The sequence below is a fragment of the Aegilops tauschii genome, chromosome 2, assembly GCF_002575655.3.
Source record: "Aegilops tauschii subsp. strangulata cultivar AL8/78 chromosome 2, Aet v6.0, whole genome shotgun sequence".
Classification (NCBI taxonomy): Eukaryota; Viridiplantae; Streptophyta; class Magnoliopsida; order Poales; family Poaceae; genus Aegilops; species Aegilops tauschii.
Window position 1 is genome coordinate 607,869,775 of NC_053036.3, and position 21,605 is coordinate 607,891,379.

General features: G+C 42.8%; 1 protein-coding gene and 2 long non-coding RNA genes across 12 annotated transcripts; all 3 read left to right on the plus strand.

Annotated features, from left to right (window-relative positions):
• The first annotated feature begins 1,942 nt into the window (after positions 1-1,942).
• On the plus strand, positions 1,943-7,573 carry LOC109786010 (uncharacterized). Of its 10 annotated transcripts, none has more exons than XR_012203466.1 (12): positions 1,943-2,252; positions 4,796-4,875; positions 5,003-5,071; positions 5,303-5,329; positions 6,030-6,137; positions 6,298-6,393; positions 6,481-6,572; positions 6,739-6,824; positions 7,038-7,057; positions 7,134-7,193; positions 7,279-7,339; positions 7,439-7,573. It is a non-coding gene; the product is annotated as an uncharacterized lncRNA (long non-coding RNA). The 10 variants fall into 10 exon arrangements; XR_012203465.1 differs by having other exon boundaries at positions 2,152-2,252; positions 6,023-6,137; XR_006670712.2 differs by lacking the exon at positions 1,943-2,252 and having other exon boundaries at positions 4,610-4,875; positions 5,263-5,329; positions 6,023-6,137.
• Positions 7,574-13,232: 5,659 nt separating this feature from the next.
• On the plus strand, positions 13,233-13,777 carry LOC141041815 (uncharacterized). Its single transcript, XR_012203468.1, has 2 exons — positions 13,233-13,379; positions 13,475-13,777. It is a non-coding gene; the product is annotated as an uncharacterized lncRNA (long non-coding RNA).
• A 3,920-nt stretch (positions 13,778-17,697) lies between these two features.
• On the plus strand, positions 17,698-21,327 carry LOC109786017 (L-type lectin-domain containing receptor kinase IX.1-like). The gene is made up of 5 exons (XM_073509657.1): positions 17,698-17,941; positions 18,121-18,193; positions 18,519-18,685; positions 18,771-19,194; positions 19,558-21,327. The coding sequence occupies exons 1-5, from the start codon at positions 17,698-17,700 to the stop codon at positions 20,045-20,047; spliced, it is 1,398 nt and encodes a 465-aa protein (XP_073365758.1). The 3' UTR covers positions 20,048-21,327.
• Positions 21,328-21,605: the final 278 nt, after the last annotated feature.

The window sequence follows — 21,605 nt, forward strand, 5'->3', positions numbered from 1 at the left end:
TACGAAGGCCCAGGGCCCAAAGTCGGTTTAAAGGTATGTAGATGTAAACCGACATTGATATGTAAACTTGTGTTGTAAGATAGAAAGAGCAGAGATCGAGCCGGACACGTTTATGAGCCGGCCTCGGAATCCTGTAAACCGGCGGGCGTCAACCCATGTATATAAGGGACGACCCGGCGGCGGTTTAGGGACAACAAACAACAACTCGAGACCCAGGCAAAGCGTATTCGCTCCCTGGTTGCTTTTACCTTCACCGCAAGGGGCCGAACCAGTATAAACTTTCCGCGTCCCTTGTCCGCTTTAACCCCTTTAAGCTAACCAGTTGCGATGGCTCCACGACTAAGTCCTTTCTCTAGGACATCTGCCGTGACAAAACCACGACATCGGTCAAACCGCATAACAACATACATTGTTCCCTTTGTCATCGGTATGTTACTTGCCCGAGATTCGATCGTCGGTATCATCATACCTAGTGCAATCTCGTTACCGCCAAGTCTCTTTACTCGTTCCGTAATACATCATTCCACAACTAACTCATTAGTCACATTGCTTGCAAGGCTTATAGTGATGAGCATTACTGAGAGGGCCCAGAGATACCTCTCCGAAACACGGAGTGACAAATCCTAATCTCGATCTATGCCAACCGAACAAACACCTTCGGAGACACCTGTAGAGCATCTTTGTAATCACCCATTTAGGTTGTGACGTTTGATAGCACACAAAATGTTCCTCCGGTATTCGGGAGTTGCATAATCTCATAGTCATAGGAACATGTATAAGTCATGAAGAAAGCAATAGCAATAAACTGAACGATCATAGTGCTAAGCTAACGGATATGTCTATGGCTAGAAAACTTAACCATCTTTGATTAACGAGCTAGTCAAGTAGAGGCATACTAGGGACACTCTGTTTGTCTATGTATTCACACATGTACTAAGTTTCCGGTTAATACAGTTCTAGCATGAATAATAAACATTTATCATGATATAAAGAAATATAAATAATAACTTTGTTATTGCCTCTAGGGCATATTTCCTTCACCTGCAACACAGACCGACGTGGAGGCGGCCAAGGCCGCGGAGAACCCCAACTTCGTCACCAAGCAAAGGTTCTTGTATAAGGCCATGTGCGGTCGTGCCGCATGCAACGTGGTCGTGACACAGTATCGCCGCCAATGATAATGGTACCCTTATCGCGGACAAGAATGTTGGCAGCTGCGCACCCTTATCGCCGCCAATGAAGTTTCGGTGGTGCCGGTTCCACGACGAGGCACGTCCATCCATGTCCATCATCGATCTCACGTGAACCGGTGACGGACAGGCTGCAGACTCCGACGAGGAGCAGTAGGGCGCGAGCGGCGAGGCCTCGAGTCCCGTGAGCCGATCCAGTGTCCCATGTTCCACTCTTGCACATCGGCGGCCGCACTTTCACTCCGTGTGGCTCAGCTGGCCGTCGGACATGGACACGGCCGCCCGAGATGGGCACGAAAGGGAATAATAAAGACTCGAGGACTGCACCACCTTAGATTTAGACTAAGTTTAGGTCCGGTCGCTTTTATCTAATGAAATATGCCAAAAATGTAAAAAAATCGTCGGAGTTAGATAAAAATTGTTCAATTTGCATGTATTTCGTTCGACCTGTTTAAACACGGTTTGAAATGTACGCGGCCATGGTTGGACGACCGGCTCCGTATCAATGTCAACATATATATGGATAACAATACGCATATCCATTTTATGATCAGCATTTGTGACGGCCTAATATGGTATGGTATGCCATGACCTGTACTAAAAAAACATTTTCCTTTTGAGAATAAAAAAAAACATTTCCAAGACACGGTGTGGACGGGCATCGCAACGGTAAGAAATTCCCCTGTCCGCCCCCAATTCGAGACGGAAGCACCGCACAGCAGCCTACCCGTGCCCCTGCCCCTGCCCGCTCCGGATCCTTCCATCCATCACGAACCCACCAGCTCCACTTTCCTTTTATTTCCGCCGCCACGCCACGCCACGCGCACCTCGGCGAAGGACAAGGCTCCGGCTGCCGCCACCGCCTCTGCCCCGGCTATAAAGCCGCGCCCTTTGGCCGGCCCGCTCCTCCTCCTCCTCGCTTCGCCCGGGCCGCGCCTTCCTCCTCCTCGCCGCGCACTGCCCGGTCTGCTCCAACTCCTCTCCTCGCCCCGGCCGCGCCTTCCTCCTCCTCGCCGCGCTCCGGCCGGTCCGCTGCTCCTCCACCCTTCGTCCGGGCCGTGCGTATGTCCTCCTCGAGTCGGATTTTATCCTGCTCGTCCTCCCCGATCGATTTGCCCGTTTAGAATCGCGTCTGGATTTGATTTTGCTCGTCCTTGATCGATTTGCCCGTTTAGAGTCGTGTCCGGGTTTGATTTTGCTCGCGGTCGCCGTCGCCGGTTTAGATAGATAGAGAACCCCACCCCGCCTGATTTGATTTTGCTCGTTCTCGCCGTCGTCCGTTCGGACCGCGACCGATTTGAGTTTGCTTGTTCTCAGTTCGTCAGTTTAGAACCGCTCCCGAGTTGGTTTTGCGCGTCCCCGCCGTCGTCAGCTTAGAGTCGCTCGCTTCTGATTTGATTCTGCTCGTCCTCGCCGTCGTCCGTTTTCGTTTTGTTCGTCCTCGCCGTTGCCCCGACGCGCTCGCATGTTCTTGGTCCGCCTCGTCGAGGGTCTCCGTCTGGTTTGCGATTCAGAAATTTCTGCGTGTGCTTCTGTTGTCTGAGAGACGCTTTGGATCCTGCGTTTCTTCGTGTTCGTGTCAGCGCGATTGTTACAGGAACGGTCGGGTCTTGGTTTTGAAATTGGATTACGGGCCGGAGATGGAGAGACGGGGAGAGATTGTCAGTTTGTCGTGCTAGTTCAGATCGGTTCGTAGGCTCCTGCGTTGTTCGTCGGTTGTTTTCTGATCTCAAACGGCTAGATTGTTCGTGTTAGCCTAGATACTCTGGTTCCTATGTCGATTCTGATTGTACCAGCTAGCTTGTTTCACTTTCGTCAGGCTAGATGCAGGGGTGATTTTGTTCTGATGGGTGTTAATTTCTGTTCTTTTCGATTGGTTGGTTACTTCCTAGCATGCTCTGTTTATGTTCCCATATATGCTGATGTGTGTTCAGGGGTGCAAACCATGTAGGCCGTGGGTGCCATTTCCAGCAGGCAGGCATAGCAGAAAGTTCTAAAAGAGTGCAAATCATGTGGCTTGCTGCTTGACTAATTGAACACCTGCTGCTGCTACTGTAGGACAAGGTTTCCTTTTTTTATTCCTCGTGTTGCTATTTCCATTTTCATATAGAAGTACTAGATGAGGTGCTGCTAGTCTTCTAGATTGCATAGCATAACTCCAGAATCTTGTCATTGCACACCTGGGCATATATGATTCTGCTGTGAGCATAACTCCAGAGTTTATTTATCTGTGAAAGCACGCTCATCACATGTTTTTTATCAATGCTGCTCACTTTTGTCATGTCCCTTTTGTTTGTCCTGTTAAATTTTATGGAGCAAATTTTGTACTCACTGGTTAAAATATCAAGAATGCTAACTTCTGTATTTGTCGCTATGTAAGCCATGCACTTGGGAAGCCTGGGCGTGATTAGGATTAGGATTACATATAGATTTTATGCTATGTTTGTTATAACCTGGTTGTCACCTAATATAGTGTAAATCTGCTAATTTTTTAATTTAATTTATGTTCAACGCAAGTAGGTTCTGTTCGTAAGTGGTATTTCTTTTGCGTGTGCATGAACATTCACGCTGTCAATTTTTCTTATCATAATCATTTACCGTGGTGTTCGACAATACATTTCTACTGTTCTTTGTTCCCTTTTGAGGTTCACTGACTCAATTATGCATGAGATATGATATCAATTACTGCTGTCCAGTCACTGAAATAATGCTTTTCTTGCTTTGCCTAGACTTTGTGACAAGAATAAGCATGTGTCTCTGTGCCTACAAACTTGTGGGTAGTGCCGTAGTGATGATGATCTAACTAGCTTCCTGTTTTCAGGAATGAAGATCTGAATTACCCTCGCCCCTCTATAGAAATCAGTTTACTCATTCAGTTTCTGGAACTTCTTTATAGCTTTCTGAGTTTACTTCGGCCTTGCATGTATTAGCTTTCTGTTTGTACCCTTATCTATGTCTGTTTCTTTGTGTGTTTCTGGTGTGCAAGCGATCAATTGTGTGTGTCTGACTGTGTGTGTGATGTGCCCCTATCTATGTATGTTTCTTTGTCTGTTTCATGTGTGCAAGTGCTCCATTATCTGTGTGTGACTGTGTTTGATTGCTTGGATGTGGTGATTTTGATTGTGTTACTGTGCTTATATGGTCTGTCCAATTGGTTTTTTATTCATGCTTTGCTTGTTCCAATGTCGTCTCCCCATATATGGGGATGTGTTCAGGGATGCAAACCATTTAGGCCGTTTCGAGCAGGCAGGGATCCAGAGATGTGCGCTGGTCAGGCTTCTCTCCTGCTGATAGATGATGATAGGCTGACCAGAAATTTTTGACTCTTGTAACACTCACTTGCTTGGCTTCCACTCCTTTGTGTGGCCGATTTGGCATCCACTGCATCTCATGCCTATCTTATATATCTCACTCACTCATCACAGCATCCTTTTCCCTGTTTTTGTTCCTTTTTTTTCTTATCATAATAATCATGTATACCGTGGTGTTTGACAATACATTTTTGTGATATCTGTGTTTCGTTATGTCTTATGTGGATATCATATTCGTTTTTTTTGTATTACTGCTGTCCATACACTGGAATAATGCTTTTCTAAGTATTTCAGGTAGGATATAGACAAATGTCACATTTGCTCTTCCTTGTGTTGCTAAGGACACTGATGGGTGGGGTTTGCTTACAGCGCAGGTATATTTATGTTTTCTACAATTTGTGATGCTAATGTCTGTAGTCCCAAAACGCTTATTTAGCCATGTTTTCCTTGTTCACTTCACAAGATTATGTATTCATGCTGATAGTATGTTGCTCTTTCCAGGACCGGTAATTCTGATAGTATGCCAAGGACTGCTCAGGGTTCCTATTGCTTTCTGTTTTACCAACTAAGGTAATCGAATTTTGATCTTCAGCTTGCAAATTTATCACCTTATGGGAGGGAAAGGTTTGCATGTACATGAGCTCTGATTATCTACATATATACCTGAATTGCTTTGGATTTGTTGGGCTGCTATTCTACATGATGTTCTCCATGATTCACTTGATCTGTTAATTTGAGTATTTTCCTGGTGAGTTCTTTAGGTTCATCTTGTGACACAAAATACAATTTTGGTATGTGCAGACTCTGAAATTTGGTGATAAAGAAAAGGTACCTCCTAATTTGCTCTCTGGCTCTCTTACACTTGTCTTTGTTTATACTGGCTTGTAGTTGGGTAATGCAGAGAGAGGTTTGGAATTGAAGAACTAAAATAATGCAGAGTTGAAGGTTTTGAACGGAAAGCTTGAACAAAAAGTTTACTTTTTCTGATGTCTTTGATCAGTTTCATCCTATCTATGTCTGTTTTTTGTGTGCAAGCACTCCATTGTGTCTGTGTGACTGTGTGTGACTGACTGTTTGTGTGTGTGACTGATTGTGTGTGTTTCTTTGTCTGTTTCTTGTGTGCAAGCGCTCCATTGTGTGTGCGCGTGTGTGTTGACTGTGTCTGTGTGTCATTTTATGACTGTGACTGTGTATTGATTGTGACTGTGTGTATGTGTGTGTGCGTGTGTGTTGAATGTGTCTGTGTGTCATTTTATGACTGTGCCTGTGTATTGATTGTGACTGTGTGTATGTGTGTGTGTGTGTTGACCGTGACTCTGTGTCATTGTGCAAGCGCTCCATAACTACCTATTGGCACCTGATAATGCATGGAAATTTCTATACGGTCATGGGCATGTAATTTTATGACCTACATACCTCTGTAGTTGGTAGTATCATTGCCCTTTGGACACTCTTCAATGCATTGCTGTATATTTTCCTGCCACAAGTATGATGTTTGTGCTCAGAATGATGTATATGTAGAATCCAGGGTGGATGGAGGTTTTCATGATGGCTAATTTGATTTGTTATGATGGTGTGCTTCTTGTGTTTGAACTGAAGCCGTGGATCACTCATCAACCTGGTCTGTGTTTGTATGGTAACCCCTCTCGAATTTAACTCCTTTCAAGTTTTTACACGATATTTATGCATATCCCACATTTTAGCTAGTTATATAGTAATACCATGCTTCTTTGGACGTTATTCTATATATGCAAGTGTGGTGAGCTCACATATTGTGTCAGTATCTACCTACGCAGCTGAATTATTTCCGGATAGGATAGAGGTGCAATGTTTACATCCATGGCAGAAGGTTCTTTAACACTGAACTCATCAAAGATCCTTGGACTCAAGAGGTTTGTCATTGCACTCCTGACTTTGCTCGAGAAAAAAAAGATTTCGAACATTTTATAGTTATATTTATTATGATATTTTTTCTACAGGAAGATGACCAAATTATTGACCTTATGGACTGACAAAATGGTCTCATTGCAAGGTCACTACCTGGACGTATAGGCAAGCAATGTCGGGAGAGGTATTCTTTTGATTGTTTTATTTTTATATGGTTCGCTGATATCCATTTCCCCCCTATGTGCAAGACAAATGGGGGATGTTTGCTAACTCACAAACACATTGGTTACATAAAGAACTAATTGGTAAATAATTCACAACATGAACAATTCTATGTTGATGCATTGCAGGTCAGCTACCAGAACTTCTTGCTGCTGATCCTGGGATGTTTCCGAACATGCTCCCAAACATGTTCAATTTATCCGCCCTAGGACAGGTGACTACTGTGCTCCTTATGATTCAGTGTAGCTAGTACTCAAATCATGGATAGTACATTCTGTCATCACAACGCGACCAGATTCACTCTGATTTGCAGTTTATTTGGTGATGGCAGAATGAACCCACCTATGATCTATTACACTTCTTTATTATTCAATGTTTTGTTATTACTTTCTAATTCTTTCTTCCCTTTGCTCCACTTGCTATGCAGCCACTGCCATGACACAGCAGGTATGCTCGATTTTTTGATTTGTGCTTGAGATTTTTCTTGTTCTGTGTTGCATATGTCTGACCACTCTTTTCTTAGGTTACTCGGCATGCTCGGCGTGTTTACTTCTGTGGACTTCCTCCGATCGATAATGAACAGGTAATTGCCTTTAGTAACTTGTTATTTGTTGGCGTCTCTTTCTCTATCTGCAGTCCGTGCTAACTATTTTTCCTTCTTTCTGCAGATGGTTGCTCTATTCTTCAATCAAGTTATGGCTGCTATCGGGGGAAACACATTTGGTCTAGGTGATGCAGTTGTTAATATGAAGCTGATTTTTGAATTCATTCAAAACATCTTGGTTGTTAATATGAAGCTGACTTTTGAATTCATTCAAAACATCTTAGGTGGCATAATCATCTGAATCCAAACATATGGAACGATGCTTGGACTACTGAGGAGGAACATGCACTGATTAATGCCATCAGGTATATGGGAATAAATGAGCAGAAATAGCAAAAGTTATTCCTGGAAGGTACTGCATGCCAAACAACTTACATCATGGGTCTTGCTTGTAGTATTAGCTTTCTGTTATTAGCTTTCTGTTTGTGCCCTTTCTATCTCTTGTGTGTGACTGACTGTGATTGTGACTGTGTATGTGTGACTGACTGTGTGACTGTTACTGTGTGTGTGACTGAATCTGTGTGACTGTGACTCTGTGTGTGACCGACTGTGTGTGTGTGTGTGTGTGTGTGTTTGAATTAATATTGCATTTGCTTGATGGTGTGTGTTGTATGCTTTGCTTGATGATGTGTCCTGTATGCTTTTGCTTGATGGTGTGTCCTGAATGCTTTGCTTGAATGATTGGTGTTGTATGTTTTGTTTGTTGTGGTTTAACACTGCCTTTGCTTGAATGACTATGTATGTGTGACTGACTCTGTGTGACTGTTACTGTGTGTGTGACTGAATCTGTGTGACTGTGACTCTGTGCGTGACCGACTGTGTGTGTGTGTGTGTGTGTGTTTGAATTAATATTGCATTTGCTTGATGGTGTGTGTTGTATGCTTTGCTTGATGATGTGTCCTGTATGCTTTGCTTGATGGTGTGTCCTGAATGCTTTGCTTGAATGATTGGTGTTGTATGTTTTGTTTGTTGTGGTTTAACACTGCCTTTGCCGGTCCCAAGCCCGGATGTGAAAATGTGGAGGGAGCTGCATTGATATTGCATTTGCTTGATTGTGTGTCCTGTATGCTTTGCTTGAATGATTGATGTTGTTGTATAATTTGTGTTTTGTATTGTTGTGGTTTAACACTGCCTTTGGTGGTCCCAAGCCCGGATGTGAAAATGTGGAGGGAGCCGCAGTTACCTTCTTTGTGTTGTTTGCATTACCTTCGTTGTATTGTTTGCATTACACACAATTTGCATTACCTTCTTTGTGGTTACTGTCCTGTCGAAATAGTGGATCTTCACATAATGTGATAGCATGTCATGAAGCTTTGAAATGCATCCTTCCTTGCTATGAAAAATCTAGGCATGCCAGGAACTTCATGATTCCTTTCTCAAGCTGTATGAGGTCAGTGTTTTTTTATACGAATAATATGAGGTCAGTGTTTACTTACGATAATACCAAAGGGAAGCGAATGTTCGATTGTTTTGGGTGGTGTATGGCTTCCCTAGAAAATAAAATGCAGTGCTATCTGTTCAGCTGTATACAAATTTTCCGACCATAGAATTCGTCTCGTCTCCTAAATTAATCCTACTGGTTTTAAATCTTGTCAGTGTGGATGTTCTTTTTTCTGCTAATATATATTGTCAAGTAAAAATGTCTCCTAAATTAATCCTAGAATAAATACACTAGAGAAAAAGGGTCACGCAGGAATCAATCCCACGACGTCCTAGGTGTAGCGTTGCACTGCTACCATCGGGTTCATGTTTAATTAGAAGGAACTTCTCAAAAAATAATGTTTAATTAGAAGGTCACGACCTTGTTAAAGAAGAAGCGTTGAGTTTTCACTGGTTTTTTTTTTCTTTTCTTTATTTACACCGTGTCTCTTCGTTTATTTTCTCTATTTTATTGGATTTTTATTTTCTTTGGTTTTCTTTGTTTCTTTTTTCGTTTTTCACTAGCTTCTCTCTTTTCTTCATTTTCTCCGCTTTTGATTGTTTTTCTGCTTTTCATTGGTTTTCTTTTGTTTTATCTTGGGTTCTCATTGTTTTTCTATACACATTTTCGGTATATATCTAATACACATTTTTTCTAATATACTTGTTTAATATTTTTCAAGTACAAGATTAAGATTTATTGATAACATTTATTGAATACATGGTCAACATTTTTTCAATATACAGTTAATATTTTTGAAATGCTTGATTAACATTTTTTAATACAGGGTCAACAATTTTTCTGTACACATTTCACACTTTTTTTCCAAATCCTTGATTAACAATTTTAAAATTCAAGTTTAGCATTTTTTAATACATGGTCAACATTTTTACTATAAACATTTAACATTTTTTCAAATGCTTAATTAATATTTTTTGAATATATGGTCAATATTTTTAATGTATTACAAAATATTTTACATAAAACATTTAAAAAATTCTTAAGCAAGCATTTTAAAAATGTTAACTGCACATAGAGAATAAGTTTCTCATTTATACTAAAAATGTATAAAAAAACATAACATATGTAAAAAAAGTTGATCATGTATTTAAAAAATATTAATATAAGCATTTGAATATTTCAAAACAAGTATTTTAATGTTAAAAAAGTATTTAGAAATTGTTAAATATGAATACAAAAATGTTGACCATGTATTCAAAAACTTTTAAACTTGTATTTGCAAAATGTTAATCAAGCATATGAAAAAAAACAAAAAACAAAAATGGAAAGCATGAAACAAGAAAAAAAAGGGCTCCCGCGCACTAGTCTGGCCCATACGCTCACCCGACTTCATCTAGTCGGAAGGTTGCCTTGCTATAAGTAAGTTATAGCCGCGCCTCATTTCATCTAGTCGGAAGGTTGCCTTGCTATAAGTGAGTTACATCCATATGATGGAAACCCCTCCTAGTACTCTCTTTAACTCAATTAAATAGCATGAAACTACTACAATTTGGGCTAGGGTTCAAAAAACTACCGGCTTCTATTTTTCGCTGATAACTACCAAGTTTAGGGTCGGCTGTTTCGAAAACCCCAACTGACCGAGTGCTTTAAATTTGATCGCGGTTATGACAAGGATGGCCCACTCGTCGTTATCTCTCTTATCACCCCGTCTTCTTCTTTCTCTATCTCTTTTCCTTCCTCCCGTGGTTCACCCAGAGTGACGCCGCCGGCGAGCAGCCCGCCTTCTCCCTCCCCCTCCCCCCCCCCCCCCGCGCAGGAAGCATCCTGCCCGAGTTAGGCGACCTTCGTTGGCTGCTACAGATGAACAGGGCAAGCGAAGAGCACACAGAGCTGCGCATGCCGGTGCTCGTGCGCCGCCACCTGCTGCTGTCCCCAGCTCCTCGCCGCCCTTGGTGTGGTCGCTCCTTGCCGCCACCTGTTGCGCCCACCGGCCACTCGCCACCTTTGTTGTGCGAGTATGAGGCTCTGCAGGTAGCTGTCGTGCTCTGCTTGCCGCAAGTCACTTGAGGCCACGTGCTAGTGGCTGCACCAATGGGGAGCCGTCGCGTGCTTATGGACGTGAGCGGCCTGAGGCCTTGCTGCTGGCCGCGCCATGGGGAGTCGCCGGTCGTGCACCCCTAGTCAATGTCCTGGAGCTCGGCCTCCTCAGGTGGCTGGGAGGGGATGGAGGGGAGTGGGCGGCGATTCTAGGGAGAGGACGGCGGCCGGTTGCGGGAGAGAGGTCGAGCCGGGTCGGCCCAGGGACTCGATTGCTTTTTTTTCCTTTTTTACAAGAAGGGGCCTAATTGCCTTTTTTTTGAAAATTATAGGGACTCACTTGTTTTTTATAAATATTTGGGCCCCGCCTTTCATAACCAATGAACGGTCAACATCATGGTCAACCTAATGATGTTGACTTTTATGCCATGTGGACCTGACGGGTGGGCCACAACTGTCAAACAAATGGTTTAAAATTTAAACACTCAGTCTTTTGGGTTTTTGGAAATGGCTGACCCCAAAGTTGGTAGTTATCAGCGAAAAAGATAAAAACCGGTAGTTTTTTGGAACCCTACCCCTAATTGTAGCAGTTTTATGCTATTTACTCTATTAATTCTCAACTGTTCCCAACTCCGGAAGTACTTAGACATTGAAAGTGCAACTAATTCCTGGGCGGTTTTGGTAATTCATAACAACATATATATCACTGAACTAATGCCTATTCAAAAAATATGTTGGGGAAGTTCAATTTAGGTATGGCAATGGGATGCGAATGTGGACCCCTCAAATGCAAATGACAAAGCATTGGCAAAAGTTTCAAGACTCTACATTTTTGCTTAAGTGATCCAAGATAACATTGAGTCCATATGAAATTCAATACTATTAAAGGGGATGAAGTTTTGATGATGGACTATTTGCTCAAGTGGTTAGAGATATTGCTCCAAAAACCTCACCCACACACTCACATTCCTATCTATCCAAAACCCTAAAGTCAAACTTGGTCCCACCAATACACATCTACCCGACTTCACCGAGATACACTAAGGTTTACTCCGCCATTTTACTCATCTATTTTTAGGGGATCAGTTAGAGTTGCCATAATCAAATTGGTATGATCAACGTAGGAAATCATTTTTTTCACGAATACGCAAAGCTTGTGTATCTTTGTATTGATAGAAGAAGAGAGAGAGTGAGTACAAGTGAGGTACAACACAAGCACGAACGCAAGGCGTGAACACGGTGCCCAAAATAGAAAAGAAGAGAGACAAGGTGCTTGGCCCGAACAAGCAACACAGTTAAGCCCGCTAACTAGAGAGGCAGCCCAAACCAACGTAACCACGAATCCAACACAAGGGATGCCGGGAGCACCAAGGGAAACCCTAGATCGGACGACGATGGCGCCACAACGTTTTCCTTCCAATGTAGGAAATCATGCAGTCATTAATTATTACTGACAACTTATTAGCACTGGTATTTCCCTGTCGCAGTTTACACCGTCTGATGCGTTAGATAATAAGAGTACTTTCTGACTTGCAACCCCGGCCCTAGATCGTCTTGACTATTCCGAGGTCACAGCTCCCTGCTCTCGTACTCTACGTCTGCGCTCCAGCGCGCGGCTACTAATATACCCGTCTCCTCCGGGCTCCGGCCAGCTCTGCTGGCAGGTCGCTGCCAATGCATCTTGGCTTTGCACTGTCGCTCAATGGTGACACGCCAGCTCAATGGTGACACGCCAAAGACTCGGCAGGTCAATATATATATATACTAGTAAAATCTCCATGCAAACAATAAATTTTAAATACAAATGAAAAACTTTTTATATGGAGTTTTAGCTTCACAACCGTTGTGAAGTTACATATGTTGATGAACAAATTTGATTCTTATATTTCCAAAACACGTAATGGGTAATTTTGGTTAACACTTGACAAACTTTCAGTTAATATTCTTAAAATTCCTAGACTTTTAATGGCAATGTATTGGGCGCAGATGGAATGTAATGCATTCTACCATGCATATCGAATATTTAGGGCTTCATAAAAAAAAAGACTATGTATCATCGTAAGATTCGTGAGAATAGTCGCCCGCTCGTCGATCTTCTGTTGTTTGTAACAGACGGCTCAACCTTCTTTTTTTAGGGGAGACCCCTCAACCTTTTGCGTGGTGCCTTACATTTTTTTAGGGGAGACCCATCAACCTTTTAGCTCTTTTTTTTAGACAATCAACCTTTTTTTTTTTGAGAAAATCAACATTTTAGCTAAAATATGGTTTTGGGCTAACACTCGGCTAAACGGGCCATGAAACTTGCCACCGGGCCAGCTGTATGGAGGCCCACTCAGAAACGCCAACACAGGTCTGTTCCCTGCCTCTGTCTGTCGACAGGAGTTCCCTCATAGCCCCTCAAAAAAAAAAAAAAACTGTCGACCGGAGTTTGGTGATTGAAACATTTGTGCACCCATTCCTTGCTTACGAAAGAAAGATCAGAGTTACCCATGTTCATTCAATGTAACTAAATTATTAGATGTTGCCAGTTATTAAGAACAATTTGTAGGTTCGTTGTCATTATTATGAATCTTCATGTCTTATATTTGAAGCTTCTGCAGGTGTTACATCAAGGTATCACCACACCATGGTGAGATCCCCTTTGCTGCTAACCAGGAACTTGAGAATTGTTTCGATGCTCAAAACTATGAAGTGAGAGCACTCTGAAGTTTGATCTGCACTTGCCACTGGATCATTGCACTTCCCCTGTTGAGTTCGAATATGATTCCGCTAATTCTGATGTAGCGCCAGCATGTAGAAGCTACAACATCTATGCTAATGTTCGTAAATTTCCATCTTGCAGTGTATAAGTTCCTGAAAATTGGTAGAGGGTGCAGTGTGCTGGCTCATGGTCTTGCTGCCCAGGCGCATCAGATTAGTATTAGTAATCTATGGATGGGGCATGTCCCTCCATTGTTGAGTTGGCTCGTAATGACTCTGTAACCCTGATTCCGTATGAGCCGACAAAAAAAAGAAGGAAAATTGATCTGTGCCCACTTCTGTTGACGAAATGTTTCTGTTATATCTTAAAACTGAAAAATGTATGTATCTTGCATATACTTGTGAAGCCCAATGGCTATCATAAAAAATGATATGCGTTCACTTATGTTACTGGATTTCTGTTATATGCTATAACTGAGAAAGGAATGGTAAATCTATAGATTTAAGTACTGTATATGCTAGCTAGAATATGACCCCTGCAAGCATATCTTTTGGTCTACAACATTCACAAGGACAAGCTAATGACTGCAACCCTATCTAACATTATTTTTCCTGGATACTATTAACATGAATACAACCATATTAGAAACATCACACTGAGCATGTACATGGATTATACCAAACATCCATGTAGACAATATTTACCCACCAAACACCTGCAGAATTCATTTGCATAGCACTTTTGGTTTCAGCTAAAGGATCATTCTGCCCTGCAACGACAGCTAATATTTACTCACCAAACAAAACAAACAAAAGACACATAGTATGTCAAGGGAAAAGATCGATAAGGATAATAATTAGATATCGGGATAATAAAAAAACATACATTGGTCCCCTTTTGGTGAAGTCGTCGAGTGAACATTTGTAATATCTCTGAAAGGAAATCGGCCTTCCATCTTGTGGATTTTACTGGACGGCTCACGGTTATTACTTCGATTATTGATTTTTATAAGCTAGGAGTTTTCAACCACAACCTACAGTACAACAATTGGACCATTTTTTAGGCTGCCAAATCTGAGAAAAATAAGTAAAGCATATACAAATTTGCAAATAGATATTAGACATGAACAGAATGAACACATGATTTACTTTCAGATAGCATTGCCTCTATAGTCTACCAATAGATAGCAGTTTGGACAAAAACACAAACACCTTGTGTGCAATAAAGGTAGAAAAAAAATAGTAAGCCAGACCAGTGGGCCTGTATTTCATATCATCGTTAGCAAGAAGAATCACTTGCGTAACATTCTAATGCAAAAGGATCATCAAAAAAATTCAAAAGAACGCCACCGTAGAAGGATCTCCAGCTCAAAAGAGCCTGGACTCACCGGGCGTAAGAAAATACGAAGCAAGTCAGAGCCTGCAAGGAGACCGGGGGTGGAGCTGCAATCTGGATGCGGAGGTGATCCGGTGGTGCTGGTGTGTGAACGGAGGGGATGAACCGACGAAGGTGGTGGTGTGTGACGCACGGGGCTAGAGAAATTGCGTACGGAGCATCCAGGGGAAGCTTTAGCCGATCAGAGTGAGTACATTTCCTGGAGCGAGGGGTGGAGGCTATCGGGGGTTGTGGAGTTCTCTAGAAGGGACGACCAACTTTTTAGGTTTGGCGGGATTGCATGGGTGGCGAATCCATGTCACATGAGCCGTTCGATGTAATAGAATTGACGGCTACAACAGGGGAGGAGAAGGTAGATTCAAATTTTCAAAAAACCGTTCTATGCCAAGACTCGGCAGGCAGGTCGCACTGTTGCATTGTGTTCAGTTCATATACCACAAACAACTGATGTAGCTCCGGTAAGTGATGCACCAACTGTAGCAAGTGTTGGAGCAGGTAAACCTATTTGAACTACAACTAATTGATTTATCTGTCAAAGTATTTCATTACTAACTAATAAAGTTTGTGTTGTTACTTTTCAGCCCAAGGAAAAATTACAAAAAGGCCAACAGACAGAGTGACAACCCTCTTTCACCAAAGAAGAAGGCGAAAGGCGATACGCTCTTGACTGGTGGTTCAGTAACTGGAAGCAACCAGCTTAGCAGTTGATGTGACCAAGAAAGAGTACTCACCAAGAGAAGAAGAGCAAAAAAATAAAATAAAATTCATACTTCTATATGAATTTACATTCTTTGGATTCTATATGCGTGCATGGCACATGCCTTTTACTAGTTTATAAAATGTGTGAGATGCATACCAACATCTCGCATGATTATAAAAAGCAACACTAATTCCAGCAAAAGATCTCTCCGGTTGTAGCTTCGGCGGAGGAGCAGTATGAGGTGTGTTGGGAAGGAGATGCTTGCAGCCTTGGGGGAGGGGGTGCTCACAGAATCAGCAGGAGGTCGTGCCGTCGGCACTGACAAGCTCACTATGCGTAACGAGAGAGGAGAGAAGCAACAAGGCAAGAAGAAGAAGAAAGCAGAGAGAAAAGAAAAAAAAAGTTACACGAAAAAGATAAGAAAAGGTACATCTCTCTTAAGGCCCATCGAACTCACGTGGCCCAGTACGCTTCCGCGTAGAAAAGCAAACGAGCGAGGGGCGATCGGTCGACGCTCGGCCGGTCATCCGGAGGGAAATGTTTCTCTTTATAAAATGTGTGAGATGCATGCCAACATCTCGCATGATTGAAATGTGTTTATTCGGCTGAGTGTCGTACACAGTCAGCCCTCTCGTACCATGTGCGATTGTACAACACATCAAACACAATCGTCCATGCAACCCATCCGCATGATATCATACACGTTTGTGCTCTAGTGAGTGACGCACAAAACCATCACACATAGTAGTTTATAAAGTAGGCGATTTTTTCATCACACGCGGAGGGTGCAATAAGAGGGGCTTAATAATACTCCCTTTGTCTTTAATTACTTGTTTGTATTTAGACACATTTTAGTGTTAGATAAATTTAAGACAGGTAATTTGGGACAGAGGTAATATGATTCTGCACCGATGAGGTACGCACACGGCTACAACCAATCGCTGTTGGACAAGTGGATTCACGTAGCGATGCTTGCAGCAACAACGACAACGGCGAGAACAACACGGTGATCTATGGTACTGTGCGGTAATTGGTCGATGTCAAGGCCAGCGTCCCCAGTGAGGAAGAGAGAGTCTGAAGTCAGTGTCAAGGTCGGCGTCCCCAGTGAGGAAGATAGAGTCTGAAGTCGATATCAAGGTCGGCGTCCCCAATGAGGAAGAAGAGAGAGTCGTAATCAGAAGTGGTGGGCCATGCGAAGGGAAATACTACCAATGACGCCACACTAGTAACTACGAGCTGATGGTACTCAATGTAATGCGCTGTCGTTGCCCTATAGGTGGCCAAACAATGGTCTAGTCTAAAGCCCAGTTCTTTTGCCAGAATCTGGGGATTCTCCCAGAATCCGACCCCTACCCAGCTTCTCCCAGAATCTTTGAGCCCCATTTGTTTTACAATCCTATCTAATTAGACCCTAACTAGATAGGATTGTAAAACAAATATGGCTTAAAGATTCTGGGAGAAGTTGGGTAGGGGTCAGATTCTGAGAGAATCCCCAGATTCTGGCAAAAGAACTGGGCCTAAGTCTTCTGCCAAGGGGAAATATCAGGTGCTCTCATTCTTGGGGTACTCCCAATGCTTCAACTTAATTTTTTTAAAGTATTTCAAAAAATTCTAGAAAAAAATATGAATGTTCACAAGAAATGTAACTACAACTTCTAAAAATTTCAGGTCCAAACTCTAAATGAACATTGAGAAACAAAAATATGAAATCTAGCCTGAATAGTGTCATAAAAAGACAAAAACAACATTTGACACTATTCACATCTGAATTTGTCTTTTTTATCTCAATGTACATTTTGAGTTTGGACCTGAAAGTCTTAGGGGTTGTAGTCATATTCGTTGTGAACATCCATATTATTTTTCAGAATTTTTAAAACAATTAAAATTGGTGTTTTCAAATTGGAGCATGGGAAGCACTTCAAGGACGGGAGGACCTGATATTTCCCCAATGCCCAAGACCAGCCACAAAACATTCCTGTACGCCCAGGGGAAATGGAATTTCCGTTGCCGTATCAACCGGCGCAGTGTTCGCAGCGTATGGACCACGATTCCACGGGCGTGCAGGGTCCAGGCCCTAGTGCAGGTTTTCCATGATGCCACGTCGTAAAATATGAGAGTTCTTGAGCACGACCTTGCTTTCCTCCAAACACAAAAACAAAAGCTTCACAACCTTCGATGGGGGTCTTCACAAACCATGGGCGATGGCATTGCACTCCCAAGTCAAGTCACACCACACCGTTCTCGCTCGGCTCAGGCCTCACGCGCAAACATGAGGGTCTTCGGGCTCCTCGCTTTCGCCGGCTGCGTGGCGCTGCTTGCGGGTGCCGGCGGGCAGCAGGAGGCCGGCGTGCCGTCCATCATCACCCGGGAGAAGTTCGACGCCATGCTGAGCAACCGCAGCAAAGGCAGCTGCGAGGGCGGCGCATTCTACACCTACGACGCGTTCGTCAAGGCCACGAGCAACTTCCCTGCCTTCGCCGCCTTCTTTGGGCAGACCTCCCACGAAACCGTCGGTATGATGCGAGATGACGCTTATGCTTTCACTACTCCCTCCGATTTATTTCAATTGTCTTTGAGTTAGTACAACTTTGTACTAAAATTGGACTAACTCAGCAACAATTAATATGCATGGATCGGAGGGTGTAACTTTTTTTTCTGTCGCAAGAGAATCCACGATATGACATGCTATCAGGTTACTGCTTTGCGAAAGAGCAAAATCCAGTGATCACGCGCTACTATGGACGAGGACCAGTACAGCTGACCTAGTAAGAAACATGAAACAGGCTTTTGCCCTGCTTTATTATATATATATATATATATATATATATATATATATATATATATATATATATATATATATATATTAATAGTATGACACGAACTGTACATCATATCGTTTCGCTATTCTTTTTTGGACATGAATCTAGTGCGAGTTTCATATTAGTAAGTAGGTGTGGCTAGATCTCAGTTGACTGAGACATAAACAAGTCTTAGTCAAGTAACACAAATATAAAAAGAAGATAGACAAAATTAAAAAGAAAATTTGCATGGATTTTCACGTAAGATATCACGAACATAATTGACTCTCAGTCGACTGAGATTTAGTAATCCTAGCCATTACACAGTTCATTATCACATCGACTTCAAGTACCGACAAGCCGGGGAGGTGTTGGGGCTGGACCTCCTAGACAACCCGGACCTGGTGTCTACGAACCCCGTCGTGGCGTTCAAGACGCCAATTTGGTGGTGGAATCTCTGTAAGTTCTATGTTGTTTTTGCTCGTTTTCGTCACTTTGATCTTTCTCCTCCTACGGCGAAACCGGGCGAAAAACCATCACCGAGCAACGGAGCAAGGGCTATCAGAGGCCGGCTTCTTTGATGACAATAAGAGCATAGAAGAAGACTTGGAGAAAGGAATCGTGCCCAAGCGGTTTTGCTACAGTGACTTGGCCATGGCCACCGACAACTTTTCCGACGATAAGAAGCTCGGAGAAGGGTGCTTCGGCTTGATGTACAAAGGATTCCTCAAGGAACTGGACCTTCACGTGGCCATCAAAAGAGTCTCCAAGGGCTCCAAGCAGGGGAGGAAGGAGTATGCCTCTGAGGTGAGGGTCATAAGTCGGCTTCACCACAAGAACCTCGCGGAGCTTATTGGGTGGTGCCATGGAGGCCGTGAGTTGCTCCTCGTCTACGAGTTGATGCCCAACGGCAGCCTCGACAGGCATATCTACGCTGCCAATAATGCCATTCTTCCATGGTCGGTTAGGTACGCCCACCATAGATGAAGCAGCACCTCACTCTGCATATTACTACTCCGTTTTTATTTACTCTGCATATTAGAGTTGTCTGAAATCAAACTTCATAAAGTTTGACCAAGTTTATAGTAAACAATATAAATATTTACCGTAACAAATCTATATGATGTGAAAGTACATTTAATAATGAATCTAATGGTATTAATTTGTTATTGTATATGTTAATATTTTTGTCTATAAATTTTGTCAAAGTTTATAGAACTTGACTTTGACCAAAGCTAATTCATGGAGTAAATAAAAAAGAAGGGAGTATCACATTGCTTCATTAGCCCTCAGCAGATGATGATTAATGTTGTATATGTTTCTATCTTCAGGCATGAGATTGTGCTCGGGTTAGGATCCGCGCTTCTCTACCTACATCAGGAGTGGGAGCAGTGCGTCCCGCATAGGGACATCAAGCCAAGCAACATCATGCTGGATGCGTCCTTCAACACCAAGCTCGGCGACTTCAGTCTCGCCAGGCTGGTCGAACACGGCCGAGGTTCGCTCACCACGGCGCACGCCGGCACAATGGGATACATGGATCCAGAATGCATGATCACTGGCAGGGCCAACGCCGAGTCAGATGTTTACAGCTTCGGCGTTGTCCTCCTGGAGATCGCCTGCGGCAGACGGCCCGTGGCGGTGGTTCAGCAAGAAGAAGAAGAAGAAGAAGAAGAAGAAGAAGAAGAAGAAGAAGAAGAAGAAGAAGAAGAAGAAGATGATGATGATGATGAAGATGCAGTCCACCTGGCTCAGTGGGTCTGGAGCTCGTATGGAAGAGGGAAGATTCTGGACGCCGCCGACACACGGCTGGGAGAATAATTCGATGCCCGGGAGATGGAGTGTGTGCTGATCGTCAGGCTCTGGTGTGCTCAGCTCGATCTGAAGCTGAGACCGTCTGTCAGGCATGCTCTCAGCGTGCTGCGGTTAGAGGCGCCCCTGACTCCCCTCCCCTCAAGGATGCCGGCTGCAAGCTACATGCCACCAATTAGTGATACAGGGAGTTGCACATCTTCATCGATGGTGACACGCCACATCACCAGCATCATGTGTACATCTTTGGTGGCAGCAACGGCGCGGCCGCCACTCAGTCGAGCTTGACTGAAGCATCTTTGCTGATACGAGACAGACCACACGCTGCTCTGATCGCACCCAGAAAAAAAGTCCAACCGTTTTCCCGTGGAAGTTGAGGTATTTACTATGGAACAAATGCATTTACGTTCTGAAATGCAGTAGGACTCGTTTGTTTTGAACATGCACTCATTGTCTTTAATTACAGTATTAGTTGTACCATCAAACCTTTACAAAGGTTTCGTGTTTTAGAATTGAAATACATCATCGGATTTACACAAGTCACAGAGCAAACTCACGTTAGCTATATGTCAACCAGCTGAAAAATGTATTTTGGTCAGTCGATTTTTGAGCCATTGATCTTTGTATCAAGATTCGCGCTCCTTATTTTTGTTGTTGTGTGTGTTGTCATGCTTTGGGCTGAAATTTTTGGCTGACCACTATTGTGGGTCAGTCGATTCCTTATTGGGCTAAAGCCCATTTCGTGTTTCCTTCTATCGCCTCCCCATTCTTCTGTTTGTATGTCTTTTTTTGCTTTTCTATTTTTACTCTGTTTTTATGTGTATTTTGGGACTTTGGGCGAGTGCAAAATGTATACACGCAAGTACTATATAACATGTGTATAAATTGTATTAGTGTGAAAACTGCACTATTATATATTTATTTCTTATACATACTAAAAAAGTGCAAAGTTGTGTGCAAGTTTTTATTTATTCTGTTTCTTCTTAAAGGTTAGTACCAATACCTGCTAACTCACTTTACCACCACTTCTTTTTTGATCCATGTATAGCTGAACTTTTGTTGGCTGATTGTAACTCTAAACTCACTTTACCACCACAACGGCTAAAAGAGGGCAGTAGGGGCAGGATCAGCACCTCCAGATCTGGGGCACCCACAGCTAGTGATGAATCCCCTCTTCTCCTTTGGCTCTGACCGAGCACCCACAGGTTTATGTATAAAAAACTGATTTTTTTGGTACATAAAAGATGAACATGTTTTCTAAGCGCGTGCGAAATTTCATGGCAATTGGCCATCGGAGGAGTTCTGGAAAAAAAATAAAATTCGGTTATGAGAAAGGTTAAAAAGAAATCAATTTGGAGCAATGATTTTCCTTTTTCTGTCCTGAGCTCCTCCGGTGTCAAATCTCCACGAAGTTTTGCACTCCATTAGAAAAACTGTTCGTCTTTTATGTACTATAAAAAGTTCATTTTTTTAATTTTGCTAACTTTTTTTTGTTTTTGCTGTTCACCCAGAGCATCTATTCTTGTGATCATCTATGGATTGCGCTACTTACAAGTTGCAAGTAACC

What these genes read in the sequence shown, in the direction of transcription:
- LOC109786017 (XM_073509657.1), top strand. Translation starts at nt 17,698, where the DNA reads ATGAGGGTCTTCGGGCTCCTCGCTTTCGCCGGCTGCGTGGCGCTGCTT. An exon ending in GGACCAGTACAGCTGACCTA is followed by an intron (nt 18,194 to 18,518) that starts GTAAGAAACATG and finishes ATTGACTCTCAG; the next exon opens with TCGACTGAGATTTAGTAATC. An exon ending in ATTCTTCCATGGTCGGTTAG is followed by an intron (nt 19,195 to 19,557) that starts GTACGCCCACCA and finishes TTCTATCTTCAG; the next exon opens with GCATGAGATTGTGCTCGGGT.